Raw genomic sequence first — 23,398 nt, 5'->3', positions numbered from 1 at the left:
ACCACCGCCCACCGAAAATTACCGACTATTACCGAATGAGCAGACGTTAAATTGTAACAAACACACATCCGTAAAGTTGTTTATTTATGTCTGCGGTGCAGCCTTACATGAAACATTTTCTTGCATTATATTTAAAACAGGTAAGCGTACTATTTTTTTTTTGTTTGTTTGTTTACAAATGCTGTGTCAATAAAATTCTTACTTTCTTTTATACCACTATAACATAAACAAACCACTATTCGTACTACCATAATAACAGCGACACAGAGAGAGAGGGAGAGAGACAGAGAGACAGACAGACAGACAGAGAGGGGGGGGCTACTGTTCAGTATTTGTGTAAAATATTACATAACTGATTTTTCCCCTATTTTTGATTATCCGTTACATTAATACCATTGCTAAATTAATTTAGTTTAAATCCCGCATTTCCATCCATGCTCACCACCGCCCACCGAAAATTACCGACTATTACCGAATGAGCAGACGTTAAATTGTAACAAACACACATCCGTAAAGTTGTTTATTTATGTCTGCGGTGCAGCCTTACATGAAACATTTTCTTGCATTATATTTAAAACAGGTAAGCGTACTATTTTTTGTTTTTTTTTGTTTGTTTACAAATGCTGTGTCAATAAAATTCTTACTTTCTTTTATACCACTATAACATAAACAAACCACTATTCGTACTACCATAATAACAGCGACACAGAGAGAGAGGGAGAGAGACAGAGAGACAGACAGACAGACAGAGAGGGGGGGGGCTACTGTTCAGTATTTGTGTAAAATATTACATAACTGATTTTTCCCCTATTTTTGATTATCCGTTACATTAATACCATTGCTAAATTAATTTAGTTTAAATCCCGCATTTCCATCCATGCTCACCACCGCCCACCGAAAATTACCGACTATTACCGAATGAGCAGACGTTAAATTGTAACAAACACACATCCGTAAAGTTGTTTATTTATGTCTGCGGTGCAGCCTTACATGAAACATTTTCTTGCATTATATTTAAAACAGGTAAGCGTACTATTTTTTTTTTTGTTTGTTTGTTTACAAATGCTGTGTCAATAAAATTCTTACTTTCTTTTATATTTATGCGTTATTGGTAAAACTTTGTTTATACAAATTCCTGGGACTTACGTAGGACCCCCCCCCCCTGGAGTAAATGTGGCATTGCGGTGATTTTGCGGCCTGTCAAGAATATTATGAATATATTATTATCATTTTTAATTTTTTAACTGGCTGTAACATTTTCTTGCATTATTTACAACTTTTTTGTTGTTTGTTTACAAATGCTGTGTCAATAAAATTCTTACTTTCTTTTATAGTTATGCGTAATTGGTTAAACTTCGTTTATACAAATTCCTGGGACTTACGTAGGACCCCCCCTCCCCGGAGTAAATGTGGTATTGCGGTGATTTTGTGGCCTGTCAAGAATATATTATGAATATATTATTATCATTTTTAATTTTGTAACTGGCTGTAACATTTTCTTGCATTATTTACAACTTTTTGTAAATAATGCAAGAATATGTTACAGCCAGTTTTTGTCTTTCGATATTTCTTATCGTTTCTTCGCAAGTTTGCCGGCGACGACGTAATGTCCTAACCTCATTATTAAGAAAATAATAGTGTGTTACAATTAGTGCATCTGTTCTTCAGATGCTGCACTTCCATTTCATGTTCTCTTTCGGTGGAGGAGAAATCTGTCACGACTGAGACAATTTTTATTTTTGTACCTTTTCTCCGCGTTAAAAAACGACCCTGGTGTCTAACTCTGTCCCGTGGGGAGGCATAGTAAATAGGTACAATAAGTGCATGATCACCAACATTTTTACTATAAGGGTGTAACAAATACTCGTGTAACAACGGTAACATAAATGCAGAAGCACATTTTTACCTAAGTACAAAATTAACAAGAAGTAATATTACGACAATAATCATTATATAGATTTACATAGTAAAAAAAAATGTTTTCTAAACTTCCCATTTCGCCCCCAAGGGCACAGAAGTTGTCAAAAATGCCCCAACAGTTTAAATCTCATATTTTTATTCTTGCTCAACAACGCCCACCAAAAAATCACCGATTAATAACGCATTAGCAGACGATAAATAAATTGGAAGACTCTAAGAAACGAAATAAACAGTCAAGTTTTTAAAACGATTTAGCAAATAAAGCCATCTTTGTCATTTTCTTTGATGATAGGCTGAGTTAGATTAAAATGACAAATTTATAGGGTATTATATTATTCTGGGGGTCATTTCTTTTATTTATCTTTATTCTCCTTTCACACATGTATGTATATATTACTACTGCACACCCTTACTATACATTCGCCCCCCCCCCCTCATTTTCTACAATCTATTTATCACTCTCCCCATTCCCCTACCTCAACGTCACTATTCCTCCACTTTTTCACTTCGTCATGTTCCCACCCCCCTTTCACTGCCCCTATTTTCCACCTCCCTGACCGATTCTTCTTCTTCTCAATAGTACTCTCAATACTTCTCAGTTCTCTCTACTATTCATTGTTGACCTTTATTTAATTATTTTATTTTTTTTATATTGCTCATTCAGATCATCCGAGACTTGAGACTACAAAGTGACAATTAGAGACTCAGACTGTTAATTAGAGAGAAAGAGAGTGACGCAGGAGGGAATATAAAAGATTGTAATGGAAAAGGAAGGATCGAGTCAAAGTAAAAGAAAGCCTGAGTGATAGATTGTTCAGGAACAAACAGAGAGAGATATGAGCAAGGAGAAAGCAAGTGAAAGAGAGGAAGAATATCGCCAAGAACAGACTTTCTGAGAGTGAGGGCACTCAGAACAGGAAAAGACAACTCAAGCTTGTCAAGACACTGCATAAGGCTTGTCACTCCTACCACTTGTTTGACCATTTTTATACATTTTCTGACTCGTTTCTTGTTCAATTTGCACATAATTGACATATTTTTGCCAACTATATTGCATTGCAAAGTCATTAAAATTGTATTTATGTTCATAATTATAAAAATGTAATATGTGATTATATTTTTTCTATTTTCACTGTGAACAAGATAAAATTTAATTAAAATATATCTTTTATGAAATAGAAATTATATTTCACAATTAAAAATTGCATAATTCATTTCGAATGTAAGCCTCGTTATCACAATAAATGCTACATTATGCATAAAAACAGATCTATTATTCTGATGCTTCTGATCATTGGTGGAGTCGAAATTAACCCAGGACCTATTGATAAGCAAAATGAAATGGAGTACACCAATGCAAATGATGGCAATAAAAAAGTATATGATAAAATTGCTGAAAAAGCTAGAAAAGCTGAATATTATAGAAAAAATAAAGATAAAATAAAACAAAGAGTTCAGAATTATAAAAAAAAACTCAAGGCGGTAAATAATGATACTTATAAAAAAAAGCAAAAAGAGTCAAATAAAAAATATTTCAATAAAAATAGAGAAAAAATGCATGCGAAAATGGCCCAATATTATAAAAAAAATAGAGAAAAAATTTGTGCAAAAGCATATTATAGCAAATATAAAAATAAACATAGAAAAACAGCATCTAAATTTACTTGCAAATTCGAAATGTCAAGCAAAGATGCTAATTTACATCGACACATTCTGATTAGAAATATGAGACAAATTAAAAAACGACGAAGATGTTATAATGAATTAATGCAAAAAATGATTATAATGCGGAAAATGATTATGTCATACAAAAATATTGTCAAAGAGAATATAACAGACCTACAGGAACGCAGATTGGCTAATAAAAGTGCATTCAGCACTGTCAACAAGAAATATATTGAAGGAGTTGGCATGAGAAACTTCATGATCAACCAATTGAAGAAGTACTTCAGATGCATCCACTCTTATGTAGAAAAAGCCAACAATGACGGTCTGCAGACTTATTGGGGCAATAATTTGTTCCACTGCTTCACCAATGAGCACTTTCTTTGCGATAAAAGCAAATATGAATATGTGCCATTGGCTCAGTTGTCAAGACACAATTTTAAATTTATGCATTGCCAAGAATGTGATTGCAGTGAATTAAACACATTTGAAGTCCCCATAAATGAAAACAATGAAAATCCAATTAATAACAGTGACTACAGAATATCAATGACTCGTCTGTGTAGAATCGAAGATGGCTGTCCAGACTCAGCTCAGAAATTGGAATATGCTAAAAGATTGCATAACAATTTGTCTGATTTGAGTCCGAATTTGACAATTGCTCAAATGAGGAAGAAATTGGATAGTTTCCAAAGTTGCAAAGGTATGCATTCTGATAGAATTTATTGCTGTGGCCAAAGTGATTGCACGGACAAGCTGGCCCTGCTGAAACTCTTGTCACCACACTCGCAACACCTGAGAACAGTGATCAGAAAAGTATATCGATTATTGTCGATTGGAACATGGCTTAACAAATATGACATCGCAATACTTGAAGGTGACTGGTCATTATATACTGAGTTAATTTACCAGGTTAGCAGAGATGCTACTATTTCTGACCTTTACAATGAATCCTTTTCAAATGAAAATGAATTTCACACTGAGGTTTATGTAACAACAAAATATGCCAATTTGTTTAAAAAATTTCAAAAGGCAATTTATGATTTTAAAATAAATCATTGTGACATTTGCAAAATGCGCAAAAAAGATTCAGAATTGCATGAATGGGACAACTGGGATAAAATAAAATCTCAAACAATACTTAACATTATTAAAGCAAATTACACATTACCATGTATTGTATGCAAAAAATGTCAATCGGATATGATAACATACAAAAAAGTACCAAATTTGGCATCGATTAATGGTCTTCAAGTTGATCACATCCCACCTGAAATCTCCATTTTGAATATGTATGAAAGTCTTCTTATTCAAAGAGCCAAATGCTTTATGAATATAATTAAATTGGTGCCATACAAGTTTAAAGGACTGCAAAGCCAGTTGATCCCAGCTATCAGAGGAATAGCTAGTCATTTGCCAATGCCAATGGAAACAACTATCAACCATGCTATGAATACATTGCCAAACAATGATCATAAATTACTTGAAATTATAGTTGATACATTGCCAAACAAAAAAAATATTATTTGGCGCTCATTGGTTAATATGGATAAAGTTCTCAAAGCTTTGGATTGGTTGAAAAACAACAATATCTTGTACAATGACATTAAAATTGATCGAAATGCCAACTTGGATGAAATTGTCACATGCACTGGGCGAAATGATAGTCTGAAAATGGATCATTTTCTGACTCAGACTGGGGCTCAGATTTCATATGAGCATCACACGCTCATTGAAATGCAACCAATGTTGCCACCTGAAAAGGATTTGACGATTTTCAGGCAAAAAAGAGTTGAAGGAGTATTACTAACTGACAATGACCCATTATTGGAATTGTTTTGTTTTCCTGATTTGTTCACAAGAGGTAGATTTGGAATGTTTTCAAATGAACGTCCATATGGCAAAGTAAAACCATACATGTACATCAGAAATCGATTGAACCATTGTGATCCTAGATTCAGAAGAAATATTCAATATTTGATGTTTTCTGCCGATAAAGCTGATAAACGAGCCATTGATGCTGGTATTTATGCTATAATGAAAACAGCAAAAATGCCAAAAATAACAGTTGCTGAACTGAAAAAAAGATTGACAAATAATGATAAGCAACTGGAAGGCAATTTGTCGATGATGATGGCAAATATGCGAGGATCTAAGGAATTTTGGGCTCGAAAATACACGGATTTGCAAGCTTTTGATGAGTGTTATGGAGTACCCACTTTCTTTTTGACACTGTCTTGCAATGAATATATCCTCAAAGATTTGCACGAATTTCTTGAAAAGTTGAATAATACAACTAAAAAATTTGGACAAATAAATAATGATGATATTGTGGCAGTCAGTGAACATTTTTATCATAGATTCACATCATTTTTGAAGATTGTCATACTTGACAAAAACGGCCCTCTGACTGAAGTTGCCCATTATTTTTGGCGATTAGAGTATCAAAACAGAGGCACTCCTCATGTACACATGAAAGTGTACTGCAAAGATGCTTCTATTTTTGATGAGACTGACAAAGATTCACACAAAATAGTCCAAACTTTCATTGAATCTATTATTACTTGTCAACTTCCCAACCATTTTAAATCACCTAAATTAGCCTATTTGGTGAATAAAGTGCAAAGACACACTTGTGGTGGATCATGTTACCGTAAAAAATTTGTCAGAAATAAATTTTACACAATTTGTCGCTATGGATTTCCTAAATCTGCTGGAAATTTCAAATTTAACACAATTGAAGAAAGTGTTAGGTCACATAAATGTGGCAAAAAAATTAAAAAATTGTATAATTTGAATAGAAGCTCACAAGAGCAGTACATTAATGCTTACAACCCAGCTATTTTGATGATGTGGGAGTCTAATATTGACTTGCAGTACATTTCTGACAATTCAATGATTCTGAACCATTACATCACCAGCTATCAGACTAAATATGAAACATCTGAGACTGAAGGTGTGTGGTCATTGGACCAATCAAAATCATTTTATGGTAAATGCAAAAGCGCTGGTCTTTATACATTGTCCAAAAGAGATTCAGGAGCTTATGAAGTTGCTGATAAGCTGTTGGGACATCACTTGTTTGGAGCTTCTGCAACTGTAATGTGGGTCGGTGCTGATATACCTGAATATAGAACCCGCAGATTTTTGCCACAAGAAGAATTGGATCAAATGCAGCCTGATTCTACAGATTTGTATTATGGCAATATGGTTGAAACATGGTACCCGAATAGACCTGATTCTATGGAAAATAAAAGTTTGTACTATGTTGCGAGAAACTATGAAAGAACAATGAATGCTTCCACAAATGATGATGAGAAAGTTTCATTGAAGCTGCGAAATAATCATGGCTTTTTAAAAAAAGTGAAAGAAAAAGCTATAAAGACGCCAAATGTGAGATTGACTTCTGAAACAAAAGAACGATATTATCACAATTTGTTGATGCTGTTCAAACCTTGGCGCCAAGAAGAAATTGATTTACTTGATGGCTGTAAATCATATGAGCAATCATTTTATCAAAATGCTCCATATTTGTCTGAAATGACAAATTATGAAAGTATTAAGAAAAAAATTAAAGATGCTATTGAAATAAGCAAAAAAATAGAGCAAAAATCTAAAAATTATGCAAATGAAAATAACGCTGATGATGATCAAATTGATTGCGATCCTAATATGGCTAAAGAGGCAGATAAAAATGAAGCTGATTTAAATATGCCTCAAATCAGACATGTCACTGAAGCTCAAGTTTTAGAAAATGAGCAAAAATTGAATTTCATTCAAAAAGAAATTTATAATGAAATTATTTCCAAACTTGAGCAACAAAATCTTCATTGGAATGAGGAAAACCCTATTCACAGGTGCAATTGTGACGATTGTCCACAAATTCTCAAATTTATTAGTGGTTTTGGGGGTGTGGGAAAATCTTTTCTGATCAATGCACTGGCAGATAAAATTACTCTCACATATCCTGCCATCAATGGACCCAGTGTAGTTATTTGTGCTCCTACTGGTGTCAGTGCTTACATTTTGAAAGGATCTACATGCCATAGAGTCTTTCAACTAAATGTGCAGCATGGTTCTACACCTAAATATGAACCATTATCAAAGGATAAAATAAAAAGTTTGAGAACCATGCTTGGATATGTGAGATTATTCATTATTGATGAAATAAGCATGGTTAGTCACTTGCAATTAGCATTTATTCACCAACGTTTGCAAGATGTTTTTGGTGATATTAGGAAACAAGTGTATCCATTTGCAAACATGTCAATTGTTGCATTTGGTGATTTATTCCAGCTTCCACCTGTTAATGAAAAACCTGTATTTTCCAAAATATCTATTCAAGATGCTAGAAAATCAAATTTGGGAATTGCTGGTATAAATTTGTGGTCATATTTCGATTATGATGAATTGACCATAAATATGCGACAAAAAGATGACAATGAAAACTTTGTTAATATTCTTAACAGAATTAGACTTGGGTCACCAACTGATCAGGATATTGAGATCTTGAAAAGGCATCGAATCAATCCTAAACAAAAAGCAAATATTGATCAAGTTACTGATCTTTTGCAAAATTTGCAAAAGAAAATGCATATTATTTGCATTGTACCCACAAATGAATCTGCTGAGGAAGTGAATTATAAAATGTTGAAAAAAAATAATATTCATATCATTGAAATTTCAGCAACTGATTCCAACTTAAGACAAAAAACCGTAACAAAAAAAAAATCAAAACAGACACCAAAAACTTCTAAACTTAAAAAGATTTCTGACACAGCTGGACTTGAAACTGTGCTTAAAATTGGAATTGGTGCTAGATGCATGTTGCGTCGGAATATTGATATCGAAAAAGGACTTTGCAATGGTACAATGGGTACAGTCACTGAAATACAAATGAAAGATGGCAAAGTTGTTGCTGTGACTGTAAAATTTGATCATATGGATCATGCAGTCAATGTTGAATTTGTGCAAGCTGACTATGAACTTTCTCGTGGCCTCTTTGTGACTAGATCTCAAATACCTTTGTCACTCAGCTATGCTTTAACTGTCCACAAAACCCAAGGTATTTCAGTCGATGGTATCATTGTTGACTTGGGATCTGATGTCTTTTCAGATGGAATGGCCTATGTAGCTTTGTCACGTGCTAGAAAGCTGTGCAATGTCTATTTGATCGACCTTGACCCTCATAAATTGACCATGTGTAACAAAAGTGCATGGACTGAATATAATAGATTGAGGGCCAAAAGAGACAGGGTTGATTTGCCACCGCTTCCTCCTTGTTCTGTTAAGCCTCAAAGTTTGTCATTGTACAAACAGACTTATAAACGAAAAAAAACAATCGTTATAGATCATGATTTGAAGCAAAAACATAATAGTCCAAATAGAAAATGGCTGAAAATAGACAATTCAATTTCTCAAAATAATTTGGACCTCAAATTGATCAATGAAAGAAATGCTTGTTTTGCTAACAGTATTGTTCAGACAATTTACCACCTTCCTTTGTTGTCTAACATCATTAAAAGCATTCCAAACATTGATTTGCCAATTCAGCAATTAAAAAGATTGCTTGTCCCTGGCACTCACAGTGTTGCTGATCTTAGAGAATCAATCGGAGGCGTTTTTAATAGTGGCCAACAAGAATGTGCTATTGCATTTTGGGAATCTTTGATAAACAAGTGCCCTGACAGTGCCAAACAATTATTCACTTTTGAAGAAAGTAAAGTGATGAAATGTCTTAGAATACACAAACAAAACTGCCAAAGACTACAAGATAGTGAATGTAATTGCACCTTTAAAGTTGGCTGTGGGTTCCAAACCTTGCAGATTGCTGGAATACCACAGAGATTAGTTATTCAACTTCATCCTACTGATGGTCGACAGCAATTTAAAAGTTTGCTCAAAACTGATGCTTCAGTGCTCAAACATTGTATCAAATGTCAGCAAAATACTGAGCACTTGGAAAATGTCACTAGAACGTTTCCTACTGCAATGAAATATTTGTGTGTTCAAATAAATAGATTTATGTTTGAAAATTATAATCCTCGGCGAATTAATGCTGAAATTATGAATTTCAGTACAAAAAAACAAAATATTTTTGGAACAAATTTCAAAGTAAAAACAGCTATTCTGCACACTTTGAATAGAGTCGATTTTGGGCATTATACTTGCATTGTTAGAAATAATAATAAGTGGCATATTGTCAGTGACACTAACTTTTCTAGTAATGTCAATTTTCCTTCCAAAATGTCCAATATTGTTGGCATTTTTTTTGAAAAAATATAAAGGAAGCAAACATTTGATAAAAACAAGGTCATACATTCAATAGAAATAAATAGTGGTGGTTTTCGCTTTTAAAATTCAACCATCACCTAGGCATGGCATGGGGCTGTAACTGTAACTCTGCAGGCGAACAATAGCACTGTTATGAATCATAACTAAACTGGAGACAAGATTTCTGCTTCAAGAGATAAATGTACTATAAAATTTTAACAGGAAAATTATTTTACTGAAAACTATTGATCAATATTACACTCTAAAAAGGAAGATACTAGAGTTAAAAAAACAACAATTTTATTTACACTCAAGCAATTCAAAATTTATCTCAAAACTGACTCTTCAATTCGCAAATATTGTCAACAAAATACTGAGCATTTTGAAAAAGCCACTAGAATGTTTTCTACTGCAATGGAATATGTGTGTGTTCAAACAAATAGATTTTTATTTTAAAATTACGATCCTCAATGAATTAATTCCGAAATTATATATTTCAATAAATTTTTTTTGCAGAAATTTCATTGTAAAACCAGATATTCTTCACTTTTATGAAAGCCGATTTGGGCATTTTACTTGCATTATTTAGAATAATAACAAGTGAAATATTATCAGTGACACCAATATTTCATATAATTTTAATTTTCATTCCAAAATGTCGTCCATCAATATTGGCATTTCTTTGGAAAAATATAAAAGAAACAAATAATTGAGAAAAATCAGACCATATATCCAATCGAAATAGCAAAAACTTGAGTGCTAACCTCCCAATCAGCGTGGTATGGGGCTATAACTGTATCCCTGCAGGCGAACGATAGCACTTTTATGAATCACTTAAATTCAGAATTTTAAAAAAATTTCTGTAAATTTTTTTTTATGTAATACTTTTCCTGTGATCATTAGCATGTTCTATTAATTAATAAATATAATTCTATTATTTTTATTGTTGCTTATGTTGTTGATGAATAGAATTTTAAAAAGTTAGGTATTTTCTTGAAAAAGGATTTCGGCCTCAACAGAAAGATGTTCAACAAAATGTTTAACCATAAAATTTACCAAAAACTATTAATATTAAACTATAAAAAGAAAGATACTAGAATTTAAGCAAAAAATATTTTATTTCAACTCAATCAGATGTGCCTTATGCACTAATAAAAATGCAATTGGCATTTTGTTGAACTTTTTAAGATTTTAAATATTTATAAATTTTCTCATTATAAAAAACGATTATTATATTGATTATAATTTTTTGACAGAAGAAATAAAATGAATTGCATAAAAAACATTAGAAGACAAATTTTTAAATCATAAGAAAAATCTAAAGTCACTAAAATATCAATAAAGTTTGTCATAATAATACATTTATTAGATTAATTTTAATTTGGAAAGATAGAAGTACAGTTAAAACATCCAGAATCAGCGAATTCATTACATTTTATCATAATAAAAACGATTGTTTTATTTCAATGCTATTGATAAGAAAACATTTGTTTTACTTGATTAAAATTAATTAAACATAGATTATATCTGTAGTATATAAATATTTTTTTTATAATGAAACAATTTATTAATTTTTGCTGATTTACGATTTTTTCATTGCCGGTTTTTATTTTGCAAATTAAAAATAATCCAATAATCTTTTTTGATAATGAAAAAATGTGCTGACAATTAAGTGATTTTAAATATTTGAATATTTTTTTAAATGAACAATAAATTAAAATCAATTTACTAAATAATCATTTTTTTCAAGATTTATTTACACAATTTACTAATATTTATTGATATAATTGGATAATTTTGCATTGTTCTTCTAATGTTTTATATTCATTTTATTTCTTCTGTCAAAAAATTATAATCAATATAATAATCGTTTTTTATAATGAGAAAATTTATAAATATTTAAAATCTTAAAAAGTTCAACAAAATGCCAATTGCATTTTTATTAGTGCATAAGGCACATCTGATTGAGTTGAAATAAAATATTTTTTGCTTAAATTCTAGTATCTTTCTTTTTATAGTTTAATATTAATAGTTTTTGGTAAATTTTATGGTTAAACATTTTGTTGAACATCTTTCTGTTGAGGCCGAAATCCTTTTTCAAGAAAATATATATATATATATATATATATATATATACACATGACGGGCTATTTTGTATAATGGTAAGTATGTTTGCTAATAGGATGAGTGGTTAGAGTAAAATACTCGGGAGAGTTAGATACAAGATTTTTAACATGGTACTTGATAGTCCCTTGCTAAACACTTAGTGCTATAATGAGAGCATTTACGACATGGAGAATAATCCTGGGAATGGAGTTGCACCCTCCTCTGCATATGTGGCTAGCAGCTAAGGAATAAGAGCCTTCGTCTCGCCCTCGACTATAGTTGGTCGCTTATAAATGATAGCTAGATCAGACAGGTATATATATATATATATATATATATATATATATATATATATATATATACATTCAGTTTGTACATATATATTCAACGTGTTATATGTTTGTGTGTTTTTCATTACCCGATTAGATATATTAATAACTCTGCTTTCTCAGCTCTTCATGCATTCACAATAATTAAAAATATCAATAAGAAGATGGATATACTCGGATTTGGTATGAAGTACTTGTGTTAAATGTAGAACATCTTAAAGTTTTTGATGTGAAATACTTAATGAAGGATGAGGTTGTGAAAACGAGATTCGCATTAAAAGGAAAAAAAGGTTCTATTTCGTGTTTTGCTTGTTTTTTTTATTTCAACGAGATATAGACGTGATTACGACAGACTTCTGAAACTTTGCTGGGTTGCTGGAGATCGATAAACAACTAATCCACCTCTTACTGCATTGATTCTGGAATGAAACAGATAATGTTGTGGGTGGAAGATCAAGTTCAGGGTCGATGATGTGTGTCGAGGGTTAGTATTGGGGAATATCGATAAATTGAGGTGTGAAGGGTTTATGGTTATTGTTTTTCTTTCTAAAGGGAATCAGATTTAAAACTTTTTTAAATGTTTTTCATTCGTGAAATCGAAAGGCGAGCGAATGAAAATGATCAGAAGGAATTCCAACTATAAAAATGTAATATATATAAATATAACAACAATTCCAACTATAAAAATGTAACATATATAGATATAATAACAATTCAAACTATAAAAATGTTAACTTTGTAAAATTAAAGCAGATAATGATACACTTCGTTCGTGCAAAATTCTTGTTCATTTATTTAATTTTGTTCGCACCAAACAAGGCGATTTGCCAATAAAGCGAAAGTGGTTACTCATTTATAGGACGTTCGGCTACCCTATGTTTATTTACATCACATTTATTTTTATGCGTGTTTGTATATTCGAATAAACTGGCAAAAAGGCAATTCTAAAACCAAGCGATACAAAGAAAAGAAGCTATTAGAACATAAGTATTCCTGAATCAATAGATCTTGACAGTGAATATGTGGGAGTTTGCTGTAAATCCTGTCGATCGTTATTCTCTGTTTATGTTGAGAATGTATAGTAGCATTTAGTTCATGGAAGCTAATACTTGTAAAGCATTCATATGGATATAATACTGCGGTGATGTTTTGATGTTCTCGGTAGCTCATTACAAGATTAAAGCTTTTTGTCTAACGACTAGTTGTTGAATCCCTTACTAATTTCAATATTACCTAACACTATATAATGCGCTAGAAATACAGCTTCTTCGTAATGAATGATCGCATATGCGTTTTGAATGGTTATATGTTTCGCGGGGTTGACATATTAATGTGCATGCATTGAGAAAACGTTGAATCTAGAAAAGTAAATCTTCAACAAAAGCTTCAGTCCAAAAATTTAGTACTTAAAGTAAAGACGCCGGAAGTGGATTCGGTTTTACTAAATACGGAACGGAAGTTACTAATCATGAAACGATATTACAAACCATATGGGAATAATTTATTTTAAAAAGATATATATATTAGTTTTAACACTTCTTATGCTATCATGAAACAATAAAAAAAATAATAAAATTTAACTTTTATAAATAGTTTTTTGTTTTAACATTTGTGTTCTCGCGAAAAAGAAACTAACGATATTTTTTTATTATTTACATTTCTATAAAAAGCGTCTTTTTGAAATAATTTTTCATGTCTTTTGTCAGTTTTATTACATAATTTTGCCATAAATAATGTACGAAAGTTTTTGCTTTAACAACTGTGTTATCTTAAAAGACTTATTTCAAACATTTATTATTAAAATGAATAAATAGAATAAAACATTAAATTACTTTTTTGAAATAAAATATTTTCATATGTATATATTTTAAATATTGTAAAATATTTATAGAAGTATAAAAATTATTTATTTTATTGTTTTATGATAAAGAAATAAGTGGTTCCATAAGGTTTCATATTTCGTTTCATGTTTAGTAGCTTCTGTTCAGTGTTTAGGGAAACGGAGTTCACTTCCGGCATCTAAATTTTGAGCACTGAATTTTTGGACTTAACCCAACAAAATGCCCGCTATTGTTTACAACGGGGAATAACTTCTCTGGTGACAATGGAGAAATCGATACTTAAGCAGAGAAAACATTGAGGTTTGCGAAACATGATGTTTTGCGATGCAAATGTGCACTGCCCCAGTGAACAGACAACCATAAATGTAAGAGTAACCAGTTAACGAGCCGTATGTTTATCGAGCCCTGAAGATGCATTTAACAACCATATAACTATAAAGTGTTAAACTATATTATATGAAATAACATATAAAACCAATCGATTCTTGGACAGAGGTTTTGTTTTCAAGCGTCTAATATGCACGTCGGAGTATAAGATATTATATAAGCTTTATGATTTTACTTTGCTCATTTAACTTTATTTAAAATGCTATTTTCCACTGAGGATTCAAAAGCGACGTACCTGATCTCTTTTATAGTTTCGTGGACGCATCGAACAAGAACGAAAAAATATAAAAATGAAATTTGAATTATCGATATAAGTGACAAACAATCCTGAACGTTTGAGATTTATATATATATATATAGATTACCTGACACTTTACTAGGTGCGTAATAAAATTCCCACTCGAAAAAAAATGCAGTGATATACAATGCTGTAGTGTGTTCTGGTTATATCTAAGCTTCAAATAGTGCATCTATTTTACTTGGAAAGAACATATATTTTTAGTAGAAAAGCTATACACGGTGAAACGATAACATTATCGCTTTAGAAAAGACGATAGGATTGAATTTTTTTTAATGAAAATCGTTTTTTGTTGTTGTTGCAGATCATCTACTAGTTGTCCAGTTGTGTACAAATCCAAAGAGCGATTAGAGCCTTCTGTCATGTCTTAAAGTGACACACTCCTCAACAGGCGAGATCGGAGATTCGCCGCTGTACAACTCACGATCCCTACCGATCCATGTTATGACAACTAGACCATTGCCAGCACGCTCAAAATGCATCACTGGATTGCCACGACTAACAGGGGCGTGCCTAGAGCGATAAAAACAAAGTTTTCGGCCACAGTTATGGTCTTTGGTGTGGCTTCAAGTGAGGACTACATTATGCCACCTCACATTTTCAAAGGCGGCTTGAAAGTCAACACTAAAATGTACTTGGATGTGCTGAAGTGTGTGGTGATCCGCTGGTGCAATCAGGTAACCACCGGCGCACAAGTCCAAAGAGACCCAGGTTTGGCTTCAGAAAGAGTGCTAGGCCTTCGTATCCTTATCTCACTAGCCCCTTCTTTTCCGAACTGAATCTGTTGGACTACTTTGTTTGGTCATATGTCGAGAAAATCATCAACATAGCCTCCCACATCACCAAAGTTAGCATCATCGCCGCCATCCGCTGAGTATTCGCTGAGCTCCCACCGGCGCTTGTGGAAAAAGCATGCTCACAGTTCCGAGCCCATTTCGGGGCGGTAATTTAGGATAAATGCGACTACATTTTATACATATAAACCCTACTACATAATTGAGTTACCTGAATGCATTTTTTCAATAAAAGCTTTAAAAACAACAAGTTGTTTACTTTGGGGACACAAATTTATCCTTCCACTCGGTGGTTTTCATAAATCGACACATGTATGCAAAAAATCCCCTAAAAATGAAGACCATTTATGATATCATTATATATGTTGGAACTGTAAAGTAACTTAAAAAAGATTAAAACTAAAATATAAACATATTTTTAGTTTAAAACGATGTTTATTATTGGAAAATATGATGATTTGATAAATTGTGTTATGTTTTTATTTTGGCATTTTCGAACACCTCCGCAGCAAGTTTATATCTTATAATTGATAGTTTTTGCTGTTACATAATAATTTTTCTTTCATCTTTTGTGTGAGTTGATGAATTGTTAGTTCAGTAAACTTTGTAAAACTCTCTTTGATCTTCAAGTCTACTGTTGTTTTCAGCTTGTTTGCTTTTTATAATGTGTATTTTTAAATATATATGCAATCCCAGAATTCCGAAAGAACCGGAAATAATTTCATTACATCACTGTGAAAAAAACATAATTTTTGCGGTGAACAATCCACTCCAGGAATCGTAATAATAGAGAAAAATTGAGAAAAGAACAAGGAAATAGAGAAATTAATGAAATAGATAATGACTTTTGGCACAAAAATGAATCATTACTTACCAATGTAAAGTTGTCCTGAAACCAACACGTTGTAGACTCAGTCGCAAATACACAAAGAATAGGAAAGAACTTCAACTCGTATTTTTCAACAACTACATTTATTTACTCATTCTCTCGTTACCTTTGTAACGTCCATCACGTGCTCGTCTTCTTTAACATGCTCCCGAACGTCATTCACGCCTCTAATATGATCGTCTTTTATAACGTGCTCTCTCTTTTTCATTATCTTCTTTTTCCTTACCCTGCCGTGATTTCGTCATGCCAATGCCATAACTTACGTATTAATCAGATTGTCGAATGGATTAACAGTGCTATTAGGTGAGTGAAAACGGTGTCTATTATGGATAACATTCAATAACTTAAAAAGACAGATCGACTTGTATTAGTTAACATTAAACTTGAAAACGTCATTGTTTTAGTCCGCATGAAATATATCCCGTGGCAACCTGTTCCAAAGATGGATAGTTGTTGGAAATAAACTCTGTTCATGGTAATTCTGTTCGGTTCTATGTACAGTGAGGACAAAAGAAAGATTCTCTACAATAGCGACGTCAGGAAATAGTATTTTGAGTCACTTCGCAGGCCTGGTTAGCCGTAATTCATCTGAACATGCAGCTTAATCTAATACAGGTACATCGTTGCATCAGGATAATTTGCCTCACCGTAATCTTATCATTTAGCAAACGATTTTTGCAACAGATTTGGTTTATGTCTTACATTTCATTAATGAATGAATGAATGAGATAAAGAATAACGAGAAGGAAAGGTGGGGAGGAAAAAAGAATATTGTGTAGTTGATCGATAGGACAAAGAAAATGACTTCGGTGCAAATGAATAAGCATTGCTAAACAACTGAAACTGATTGACGTGGCATAACTGTGCGCATCACTGCTTATGTCATCGTTAAAAACAAAACAACAAAGAAACAATATTGCAGCAAAAAAACAAAACAAAACAAAAACAAAACAAAAAAAAACATAATCATATACAAACAAGAAAAATAACGTTTTGGGTTCGTCTCGCTTTTATTCATTCGATTCATTTATAATCAACAGATTTTCAGAGTGTTCGATGCATTTCCGTTATTGATCTGCATGAAAGAAGTGCAGTGTTTAGAGAGTATTGTTCCGCTTCGCCTCTGCCGCTATCATGGTTTAAAAGGCGCTCATTATAGTAAAAAAAAGAACTTCTCGCGTCAGCTGAGACAAGCTCAGAATTGTATTTCTATACTACTTTTAAGATCCATTTTCCATGGATTGATCAATGATTCTGTCAGTGTTATTTGAGCTAAACCAGAGAATTAATATAATGAAATTTACATAAACGAAAACATTTGCAAATGAATATTTCTCTTTAATAGTTTCATTGTGTCTACTTTTTTACGACCGGTATCCCTTACTAGTCTAAATTGGAAACATTCACGCAAGATGTCTGTGCACATTACATGTTCATTTTTGCATATTGATACAATTGAGGAAACATAAAGCAGAGTAGGAATTCCAAATGCAAGTTGTCTGAAAAAATAAAGGATTTAAGCCCACGGATATTTGTAAAGGAAGACCTCAAGGGTAGCCTGTTTGAATTTTTTTATGTAAAAGTTACTTGTTTGATCGCTATACGGTTTGCTGTCATTAATATTTTTAGATAGAGTGGTTTGGGTGAAGGGATTCTGCTTTGTATAGAATGTTGTTTTCCTGTATTTACTCTTATTCACACCTACCAAAGCACATTGCCACTGGGACGTTAATATAAGAGACCATACTTACACACTATGTAGGGAGTTGAGCTGCGAAATGGTCGAGTTACATAATAATTCCTGTATGTAAATATTATCCAGGGAGTATAAAACAGTCGGAGACTTCTAAATAATAGTAGTCTTGGTGAAGAAACTATTGGAGCAAAAGACTTTCGGTCATCTATAGTGAACGAAAGAGATTTTGCTGCTTTTCGGGTTTGTCAGGCATATTTACGCCGTAGGGGTACACGTACAGAACTAGCTCCCATACTTACAAAGCAATTTAAGTGTTGTCTTAAGGAGAATTGATTCCCAACACCCTGGAAAATCTCATTCGTATGCCCAGTATTTAAGAATTCAGGTGATCGGTCATCTCCCTCTCACTACAGACCTATAAGTCCCCTGTGTGTCATGAGTAAGTTACTGTGTTAAATAGAGAAGTAGTCAACCACCTCAGCAAAAATAACATTCTTAGTGACATGCAATATAGTTTCCGTTCTGCTAGATCTATAGCGGATGTGCTTACGGTTATTCCTCATGGGGCAATTGATCTTGACATATGATAGGGTATGGCATAAAGGTCTACTTCACAAGATCTCCAACTATGGTATAGCTGGAAATATCTTTTCAATTATTAAATTGTTTCTCTCTAATATGTTCTTAATAAAATTGGTTGATGAGCAGAAATCAGAAGCTCATAGTATTAATGCTGAGGTCCCTCAGGGATTCATCCTGGGTCCAACTCTTTTCCTGATCTATATTAATGATATTCCAAATAATACCCTTAGATTTTTCCTAGACATTTTTGCTGACAACCCTAACATCTATGGCAGCATATCAAAGGCCGTAAACGACTAAATTCTCTCTGATTCTCTCTCCTCTGATCTTGAGCATGTGGTATATTGGGTAAAAAGTGGTTGGTTACTATTAATGCATCTAAAACATAGCTTCTATCTTTGCATCAGCAACGTGCTGATCCCCATCTGGCATCAATTGAAATGAATGGCTCTCGTCTTGGAGAGGTTCCATGTTTTGACAAGCTTCTGGTCTTGACCTTTACTCCTTATCTAAAATGGAATACATACATCAAATCCGTTGCCAAGGTTGCTGAAAAATGATGGGATCCTTCTATCGATCCAGTAGATATCTACCTGCTGATGCAATTCTCTACCTATATAAGAGCCAGGTACGTACAAGGATGGAATATTGCTGCCACATTTGGGCAGGAGCTGCTTGGAAACCTTATCCTGCCTTGACGGAGTTCAGAATAAACATCGTAGCCTAGTGGAGGATACCCTTTTCTCTTCCCTGCAACCTCTTTCTCACAGAAGCGACATTGCGAGCCTATCTCTGTTTTATCATTATTTTCATGGAAAGTGCTCGTCTGAGTTCCAATCTATGGTCCCCCTCGCCAAACTTTCACGAGAAACACTCGATTGGCTGTAAACACTATCAATAATTTCCCCCACTCTTTATCTGTGCTTACACCTAAACGTAGCTTTCACGAACAAAGCTTCTTCCTAAGAACTGCACATTTGCAGAACGCTCTTTCGTTTCTTGGCGTTCCAGCTTACAATATGGCTGTCTTCAAGTCCGATGTAAACAAGTTCTTTATGAGTCGTCCCCCTTAATTAATTCAACTTATCAAATTTACACTTATAGCAATTACTATGATAGTGTCTTATTGACCACTGTACACTCTTTAATCCTTATTCTCGAGTGGCTTCTGGGCCTTGATAAGTGGTGATTCCTTTGTAAAAAAACTGCTAGTTCGTACGAGCACATTACATTAAAGTGTTTGTAAAAGAGGCACGTGGATGTAACATGGCTTCGATTGGACAGAGATTGTAGTTTGGTATACTGCGAGACTGATTAGATTGGAGATCTGTTTGAATCATGTCTACAAAAGAGAGACAAGTGGTAGATGCAATAGACCAGATGTAGCAACAATACTCCACACATCGGTGAATGTTGCTTTATAGATGCACATATTTCTAGAATACGTTATTATGTAAGAATATTTTGCAAAGACATATTCTCTATTCGCTACGGGCAATAATGGCAGATAAAAGATGGTTTTGAAAGCCGATTTATCATAATTTTTGTAGGTTTCCGACTATCGTTTGATTGTATTTAAAAGATTAAAGCGTAAAGTTAATTTCCAAAAAGAAAAAACAAAATCTGAAGACGTGAAAAAGTTATAATGAAATATGTTTTCATGGCGACGTTAGGAAGCTGAGAAATTCAGCTAAATTTTGTAAGTTAAATAAACACATTGTAAAAATCCGTTTAAAGATAAATATTTGTTTTCTGGGTCTATTTAAAAGATAATTAGTAAAGCAACGTTATAAGATATTGAATATAATAAATTAAACGGCTTGTTTGTACAAAAAATACTTATATTACCCCCCCCCCCAAGCGGGGAATTCTAGTTTCGCTGAAGCAAATGCAAACGACTTCATTTAAAAGTGGATTTTACGGAAGCCAAAAATGTCAGAAAGTCAAAAGCCTGTCTGAAAATGACGTCAGATAGTTAGAGAACGTTAGGGAGTACTGGTTTACTTTTTCCCTCACACGTGCATCCGTACAATCCTATCGTGAACGTTTGCATAATTTTTACAACTTATTATTTAATTATTCTTCCGTGTTCCTGCTTTTAAATTAAAAATATATATTTTTCACAATTATATAAAAATTATGGTACGACGAAAGTTTCACGTTCATTCTATTAATAAAATATCTTACATATAAAACTTACAATAAACATGTACTCTAAAGGAAAAGTAGAAATATATTTTGCAATTATATTTTTTTTTTGTGTAAAAACTTTTAATAAACCATGTTTAATAAAATGATGAAATTTTTAGTTCGAGAAATTAATTTTTCTTCCAATTATATTGAATTTATTATTACGGACTTCGGGGGCCTTTTTTTCTAATGTTCCTTACAAAATAAGTTTTCTTTTTTATTGTTACAGTTTATAATGGTTTATTTTCATTAATAAAATATTTTTTTACTACTGAAAACCATAACTTTATTAAATGTGTTGTTTGTTTAAACAAAAAAAATACATTTCCACTAAGATTCAAATAAAAACAATGAGTTCATTATATTCTGTAATCATTATTTGACAAATACTGACACTTTCTTTAAAATTTGTTAATTTTCTGAATTTTTGTGAATTTTTAAGTAAAGGGAAGGGTTTAAATGTGTATACGTTTAGAGCATCGGCTATTCATTTTGCAAGTACACACTCTAATAAATAAATTCCATTAAGCCATCTTAATGTGGTCCTGGCAGTGTACTATTCAGAGGGTCACGTGGTGTGAAGAAAACTAAGGGTAATTGTGCAGCTCTCAAACCTTCAGCTTCAGTTTAAGGTTCTATTTAGGACGATAACTTTTATGTACTCAAGATATAACTTGTCACTCCGAAGCCGTTGCTACACATCAGCCACTAACTAATATATGTAATATATCTACTACCACTTTTGTATTCTTCATTATATATTGACGTTCCGCATTCTATGTATATTCAACGTACACGTAAACACAATGATAATAGTATATAAAGATTATTTGAGTAGTCTGGCTATTTTTTTAGACCATATTTGGTTATGAGGGTTTATTATCAAAACTTTTGTAGCAATTCATGACATTTTTCAATTTTATGGATATTCAACGAAATAGAAAGGGGGAAAACGGAGGGAGTAGAATAGAGGAAGTAAGGAGAAAAGGAAAAGAAGAAAAATTGATAGAACGAGAGAGGAAATATCTAAAAGATGTAGAGATAAATGAACATTGAGCAAGAGAAAGAGAGAGCGGAAGAAAAATAAAATATACGGAAAGAAACAAAGAGTGAGTGAGAGAGAAAAATCAAAGAAAAAAGAGAAAAAGAGAAAGCGAAATAAATAGCAGAAATAGAAACACGGAGAGATAATGAAAAATACAGAAATTTAAAGCAAAAAAAAAAAGAAAGAATAAAGCCAAAGAGTGAATAAAAAATGAGTGAGATAAAGAGAAAGAAAGTGTCGGTTAATACTAAATTACGTTCAAGATTCTTATTTGTTATTTTGTAGTTTTTAATAAAATGTCGCCCATTAAACATTCTTGATGAGGCATTGACGCTGCGATTATCACGGGCTAAACCTGTGACGTCAATCGCCGATCGACCGAATCGAACAGAAATTCTGCCAATTCATTACAACATGTGAGCTTCCATCGTCGCATTGAAACGTTTCATTGGACTCGGAATTCACAGAGAGCACTTTTCACCACACGGTAATAAGTGTAGCCGCCGGCTAACAAAATAGAAATATTCGATTTATTTCAAGGCAGGAAAAAATTTCTTTTTTTTTCTTCTGAATCTAACAGGAAATTACCGAAAGGCCGATTGAATGGCGGGTGTTCTTTATCAATTGTGCCTTGTAACTAGTCCTGTGGCACTTCATTGCTTTAACATTGAGAAGAGAACGAAGGATTGTTGAAGATAAAAGCAACCATTTCCCCAGGCAGATACAAACAGTACACCATTATATTAAAGTCACACTATATACTTGAAACCGAATGTTAAATAAAGGGGGCCAATACAGAGCCTTAAATCTTCTACCAGAATACAACTGCCGATGATATTATGCGTGAGAAATTGAGGCTGCTCTTTCCATGTGTATAACATTTTATACGACCTGGCGTGCAACTTCTGTTAATGAGGTTGGTGTGTATATATAAGTGTTTGTAATTGAGAATCAAAATCCAGGTCTGGTGTTCTCGGTCATTCAGTTATCAAATCAAGGTAAAGAGTGTTTATGTCATTCTCCTTCGCTGTTAGGTTTTGATTAGGGTTTGTCACGTATCCGATAAAAAGGTCTCCGAAATCTGAGACTTTAAATCCGCACCCGGTGTTCTCAATCCGAAAAAAATATTGAAAACATAAATTCTTTTCTGTTGTTTATATTATTTCTAAAGTGAAGCTGCTTCATATCAGCCTACAACATTAAACTTGAATTGACTTGGTAATGTAAAACTCGTCTCAAGCTGATTTCATTCAATCTTTGAGTCGGGTATTATGTGCCTAGAATAAACCATCAAGATCCGTAACCATTGTTTTAACTCGAAAAGTAAAATTTGAAACGCCTAATTCTTTGCTGTCGGTTGACTTCTTTCATGAACGAAGATGT

At 32.8% G+C, this 23,398-nt stretch overlaps 1 protein-coding gene and 1 long non-coding RNA gene across 3 annotated transcripts in view; one reads left to right on the top strand and one right to left on the bottom strand.

Annotated features, from left to right (window-relative positions):
- LOC145293095 (uncharacterized) overlaps positions 1 to 23,398 on the bottom strand; it is a 1,048,662-nt gene that overhangs the window by 709,424 nt on the left and 315,840 nt on the right. The window lies entirely within an intron of this gene.
- LOC145302689 (uncharacterized) lies at positions 722 to 22,435 on the top strand. The gene is made up of 3 exons (XM_080144671.1): positions 722 to 1,023; positions 2,585 to 6,120; positions 22,301 to 22,435. The coding sequence occupies exons 2-3, from the start codon at positions 3,175 to 3,177 to the stop codon at positions 22,433 to 22,435; spliced, it is 3,081 nt and encodes a 1,026-aa protein (XP_080000797.1). The 5' UTR covers positions 722 to 1,023; positions 2,585 to 3,174.

This window comes from Euprymna scolopes, chromosome 2 (genome assembly GCF_053919585.1).
Source record: "Euprymna scolopes isolate OS-2025 chromosome 2, ASM5391958v1, whole genome shotgun sequence".
NCBI lineage: Eukaryota > Metazoa > Mollusca > Cephalopoda > Sepiida > Sepiolidae > Euprymna > Euprymna scolopes.
Note: the sequence above shows the minus strand (reverse complement) of the source record. Positions and strands in the feature narration are given on the sequence as shown.